Genomic DNA, 6,138 nt, shown 5'->3' with positions numbered 1-6,138 from the left:
GAGTGTGCACCGTGTGCAAGGTGTGCAGGGAGTGTGCACCGTGTGCAGGGAGTACAGGGCGTCTTCGCTGTGCTCCTGCGCCTGGCCCAGGTGTCAGAGTACTTGTCGATGAACACGTAAGAGAAAGAGTGCTTCTCCCTGTGGCTTCGGTGGGGAACGTTTGTCCCCTCAGCTTCCCCCAGCTCTGTTGTCTTGCTCTTGCAGATGAGGTCTCACACCCAGAAGAGGAACGGGTGGATGGGCGGGAAGCCCCTGGGGCAGAGGAATGGGTTAATGGTAGCCTGAATTGTCTTGCAGGTGTTTTAAGGATAATGGCCACTCAAGCTCTGCTCCAGTGACTTCCAGCAACTGGTCTTGCTGTAAAATTGCTTTCTCAGAGGCTGGGGAATAAAAGTCCAGACCCTGTAATATACTGCCTTGCCCCACCCACCATGGTGAAATTTTCCTTTTCCTTTGTCAGCTTTTTAGACTCCTTAGCATTAAGTAGCAGGAGAAAACAATGTTGGCCAGGCGTAAAGATGTTTTTATTAAGAAACAAATGCATTTATCCTGCGAAAAGCCGAAGTGCTCCCCATGAAATTGTCAGTCCAGACGGCAAAGGCTGACTTGTACCCTGGAATGTGCAGGAAGGTGATGCCAAGTCTGCCTTGACTGTCACCTGGCCTTCCCTGTCACCTGTCGGTCCTTCTCAGCGTGGCCCTGCCACTCCAGAATAGCAGCCCCAGCCGGGTGCGGTGTTCTCGTGCCTGGAAGTTTGCCTCCATGTGGCCTGAGGACAGGGGAGGGAGGGGGCTCTGTCTGAGGGGCTCCTTGCACTCCAGACCCAGGACAGGATCAGAAACAAATGTCAAAGATCCTGTCCTGCCACAGATGAGAGGTGATTCTTTTGCAAGTACTGTGACTTTTTTAAAATGAGAAGAGATTGTACATATGTCTACATGTGTGCCTTTCCCCTCAAGTTTGTCTGCTGAGGATGAACAGCAGATCACAATGACACATTCATGCATCCAGCTAAAGAAACGACACATGCTCACGCCTGTTATCCCGGCACTTTGAGAGGCTGAGGCAGGCAGATCACCTGAGGTCCAGGAGTTCAAGACCAGCCTGACCAACATGGTGAAACCCCATCTCTACTAAAAATACAAAAATTAGTCAGGTGTGTTGACACATGCCTATAATCCCAGATACTTGGGAGGCTGAGGTAGGAAAATCGCTTGAACCCAGGAGACAGAGGTTACAGTGAGCCAAGGTCATGCTATTGCACTCCAGCCTGGGCAACAGAGTGAAACTCTGTCTCAAAAAAAAAAAAAAGAAACGACACATGAAGCCCCAGGAGCTTGAGACACGCAGCCCGATCTGTTTCCCCCGGGCGGGAGCTGTGCGCGCAGCTGGTTCCTCTCTCTCTTTATCTGGTGTGCTCTGTTCTGCCCCCAGTTTCCCCACCTCCGCCCCTTTCTGGGTTTTCTCGTAACCCAGATGAATACAGCAATAACGGAGAGCCGGTTATGAACCTGCTGAGCAGAGTCACCTAGTGGCCCTGAGCGCCTTTGTTTGGCCTCAATGCAAACAGAAAGGACACAGGATCCTCTGCTGGGTGACTCTCGGCAGCCGGATGATGACTCAGCAGCATTCCAAACACAGGGAAAGATTCAGCATCTCCCGAGGCAGTTCGTGGCTCTTCCTGACCAACACAATGTTCCTATTGATAAGCTGAGATCATACAAGACCAGGCGCTCTAATAAATAATCACACACCTTGCAGAGCACCTCCCAACTTTTGCCGCTGTCACCTTTTATGTGTTTTCCAGGACCCAGTGCCATGCGTTTCTGCAGCACATGACTTCCCCTAAGCCATAGGTGACTGCCGTCCTGAACTTCCTTTCCACATGCTTTCTCTGCTCTGCCCTAATCTGGCCTCATCTCCGGCCAGATCAGTGCCATTTCCTGGCCCTGGCTGCTGAGCTCACCATGCCCGGGGGGGATGGAGGGCGCCGAGGCCATCTGGGTCTCAGCTGACCCTTCCAACAGCATCCACCCCACTTCCCACCACGTCCTTCCCAGAGCGGCTGGAGCGTCCAATGGCAGGGCCCAGCCTCCTAGGTTAGCACAGCCACCGCCTGCAGCAGCCCCTGAGGTGGTCCAAGGGCCTCATGGGGTGGACTCTGCCAGGCCAAGGGCCACTTTCTCCTGTGCCAGTGGGAGGGGCTGGCCAGAGCATGCCCCAGTCTGAGGAGGCTCTTTCCCACCCCTCACTGTCATGTCCTAGGGAGAGGGGGGCAGGATTTTAAGGTATATTAGTTAGGGTTCTCCAGGGAAACCGAGAGGCTGATTTTAAGGAATTGGCTCATGCGATTGGAGAGGCTTGGAAAGTGTGAAAATCTGATGGGGTAGGCCAGCAGGCTGGAGATTCAGGGGAGAGGTGCAGTTCAAGTCCAAAGGCCGTCTGCAGGCGGAACCCCTGCTTGCTCAGGGAACATCGGTCTTTTTCTACTAAGGCCTTCGGCTGACTGGATGAGGGCACTCATGTTATAGAGGGTGATCTGCCTCACTCAGAGTCACTGATTTAAATGTTCGTCTCGTCCAAAAAACAACTTCACAGAGACATCTAGAATAATATTTGACTGAATATCTGGGCACCGTGGCCCAGCCAAACTGACGCATGAAAAATAACCATTACAGCCAGGTACGGTGGCTCACACCGGTAATCCCAGCACTGTGGGAGGCCAAGGCAGGCAGATCGCCTGAAGACAGGAGTTCAAAATCAGCCTGGCCAACATGGGGAAACCCCGTCTCTACTAAAAATACAAAAATTATCCGGACACGGTTGCGCATGCCTGTAATCCCTGCTACTCGGGAGGCTGAGGCTGGAGAATCACTTGAACCTGGAAGGCAGAGGTTGCAGTGAACTGAGATCGAGTCACTGCACTCCAGATGGGGCGCCAGAGCAAGACTCTGTCTCAAAAACAATAAAATAACCATTATGGGCCAGGCTCGGTGGCTAATGTCTGTAATCCCAGCACCGTGGGAGGCCAAGGTGGAAGGGTCTTTTGAGGCCAGGAGGGTGAGGCCAGGCTGGGTGACATTAGCAAAATCCTCCCTCTAAAAAAATAATAAAATTAAAAAATATATTTTTAATAACCATCACATAAGGATTTTGATACCTATTATCAAATTGCTTTCTAAAAGGATGGTGTCCCCTTCCGGTTGTCCTCAGGGTTATGGATTCCTGGGCCCTGCTGGCCCGGCTTTCTTTCCTTGGGCTGCTTGTTGACTCGCCTCAGCTGACCTTGACCCTGCAACTTGACCTTGCTTCCTATTGGCTTTAAAGCACCATACAGAAGCCAACTCTCCCTCCTGGACTTGCACAGCGTCTCCTCCAACACTGGGGGACACTGGCTGCCTCTGAGAGCTGCCCCCCAGGCCAACTGGTACTGGCCTCCCTGCCCCCAGGACCATGTGATGGGGACACACCAGGCTAACCCAGTACTAACCCCTCCCCTTACCACCACTGGGAATAGTTCTGCTGTTTGTGTGAGTCATTTTTACTAGGTTTTCTGTTGTTCCTTCCAAAAACATGGCAGGGCTACCTGTAAAAAGATGGTAAATAGTATGGATATTTTACTACAATTTAAAATGATTTAACTGGCCGGGCGCAATGGCAAGCTGGGGTGGGTGGATCCCCTGAGGTCAGAAGTTTTTGAGACCAGCCTGGCCAACGTGGTGAAACCTTGTCTCTTTGCTTTGTTGCCGAGGCTGGAGGGCAATGGCGTGAACAAGGCCCACTGCAGCCTTGACCACCAGGCACAAGTGATCTTCCTGCCTCAGCCGCCCAAGAAGCTGGGACTACAGGCACGTGCCACTGTGTCCTGCTAATTTTTGTACTTTTTTTTGTAGAGGCGGGATTTCACCATGTTGCCCAGGCTAGTCTTGAAACCCCGAGCTCAGGCGATTCACCTGCCTCCCAAAGTGCTAGGATTACAGGCATGAGCCACCATATCCTGCCATGTTGCACTTAAAAAAAAAAAAGTGTAATAGTAGGGCTAAGGCTGGACACAGTGGCTCACACCTGTAATCCCAGAACTTTGGGAGCCCGAGGCAGGTGAATCATGAGGTCAAGAGATCGAGACCATGCTGGCCAACATGGTGAAACCTGGTCTCTACTAAAAATACAAAAATGAGCTGGGTGTGGTGGTGGGCACCTGTAGTCCCAGCTACTCGGGAGGCTGCAGCAGGAGAATTGCTTGAACCTGGGAGATGGAGGTTGTGGTGAGCTGAGATCGTGCCACTGCACTCCAGCCTGACAACAGAGCAAGACTATATCAAAAAAAAAAAAAAAAAAGTAGGGCTAAATCCCTGCTATCCTTTTGAACCTGGTTTGAAGACTTCTTGCCTAAAGTATGAGCAGTTCATATACCACTGTTTTCCTAATTTGAATTTGGAGACTTTTCAGATGAAAGTATTATTTTTCTAATTATTAAAGTGACGTATTATCAATGTAAAAAAAGGCATGTAGAAACAAATCAAACCAAAAGAATCTCACAGTTTCCTCCCAGATCCTACTCTCCAGAACCATTCCTCTAGCTATCAGGCGCTAATGACTGGGCCCAGGGTGACCTCACTGAATTCTCATAGTTGTTCCTTAGACATTTTATAGGCAGGGAAGCTGAGGCTCCCAAGGTGTCCGGGAACTCCCGTGCATTCACCATCGGGAGAGCGGTGGGGCAGGACCCAAGGCTCCAGGGTGCAGGGATTCTTGCCCATTGGCGCCTGCGTTTCCCCACCCTCCACCCTATGCCCAAGTCTCCTTCCTCCTGTGGTTTCTTTTTCTTTCTTTCTTTTTTTTTTTTTTTTTTTGACAGAGCTTCGCTCTTGTTGCCCAGGCCGGAGTGCCATGGCCCTGTCTTGGCTCACTGCAACCTCTGCTTCCCAGGTTCAAGAGATTCTCCTGCCTCAGCCTCCCAAGGAGCTGGGACTACAAGCACCCACCACCAAGTGCAGCTAATTTTTGTATTTTTAGTAGTGATGGGTTTTCACCATGTTGGCCATGCTAGTCGTGAACTCAATTGATCCTCCTCCTGCCTCAGCCTCCCAGAGTGCTGGGATTACAGGTGAGCCTCTGCGCCCGGCCCCTCCTGTGGTTTCTAACCATGTCGTAGCTGGGACTCCAGGTCGCACATTTTGTTCTAAGGAATGTACGTCAGCCTTCACCTGCAAACCCCGCACCCCCAGCACTCCAGAGATACCGAACTGGAAGCCACCCAAGGCAAAGGTGTCAGTCCTGGCCCCTTCGTTCTCTTCGTGTGGCCCCCAGCAGGCCAGCCACCCTGGCTCCACAAGGGGCCTGCCGAGTAAGTCAGCCTGGGCCCCTCTAGCATGGGAGCCCGGCCACCCGCCAACCCGGAGGGAAGGGCATTTTGCTGCTGTGTTTGGCCCCGTGCTGCCGTGTGTGACAAGCCAGGCCAGAGGGGAAGAAGGCCTGCTTCCCTTCCCCACACAACCAGGCCCCAGCATGTGGCTTCCTTTCCTCCAGGGACCCTTTCTACATGAATCTTCCTTCCTATAAATTCCCTTCGCCGGGTGCAGTGGCTCACGCCTGTAATCCCAGCATTTTGGGAGGTCGAGGCAGGCAGATCAACTGAGGTCAGGAGCTCGAGACCAGCCTGACCAACATGGAGAAACCCCGTCTCTACTAAAAATACAAAAAACTAGCCAGGCGTGGTGGCACATGCCTGTAATCCCAGCTACTCGGGAGGCTGAGGTAGGAGAATCACCTGAACCTGGGAGGTGGAGGTTGCAGTGAGTCGAGATCATGCCATTGAACTCCAGCCTGGGCAACAAGAGTGAAACAGAAAGTAAATAAATTAACTAATAAAATAAAATAAATTACCTTTGGCCTCAGTGACTCAAAGCTGAGGAGTGAGACCTCCAGGCTGGTCACTGAGAGAGAAGCGCCCCCACCCCACTCTGTGGAGCTCGCAGAGTGGGCCCTGACCTGGCCTTGCTGCCCCAGGGTTGGCCTGGAAACTCTGACCTGCCCTGGTGGGAGGTGGTCCAGCCCTGGCCCAGCCCCCGTGTCCCTGCCTGGCCCGGCTGCCGTCAGGCCACCCCTGGGTCAAACAGAAGCGGATGTCTGCTCGCA

The 6,138-nt window shown here is 52.4% G+C and overlaps 1 protein-coding gene across 1 annotated transcript in view; it reads left to right on the top strand.

Annotated features, from left to right (window-relative positions):
• The window catches only part of ARMC9 (armadillo repeat containing 9), a 179,129-nt gene extending 173,540 nt beyond the window's left edge, over positions 1-5,589 (top strand). The window contains exon 23 of the mRNA XM_032277939.1: positions 5,168-5,589. Coding sequence (XP_032133830.1) covers positions 5,168-5,562 — 395 coding nt within the window. The 3' untranslated portion in view covers positions 5,563-5,589. The remainder of the gene's footprint in view (positions 1-5,167) is intronic.
• The last annotated feature ends 549 nt before the right edge of the window (positions 5,590-6,138 follow it).

Source organism: Sapajus apella, unplaced genomic scaffold, assembly GCF_009761245.1.
Source record: "Sapajus apella isolate SASKATOON/1434 unplaced genomic scaffold, GSC_monkey_1.0 scaffold10, whole genome shotgun sequence".
NCBI lineage: Eukaryota > Metazoa > Chordata > Mammalia > Primates > Cebidae > Sapajus > Sapajus apella.
The sequence above is the reverse complement of the archived record's forward strand: the minus strand, read 5'-3'. Positions and strand labels throughout refer to the sequence as shown.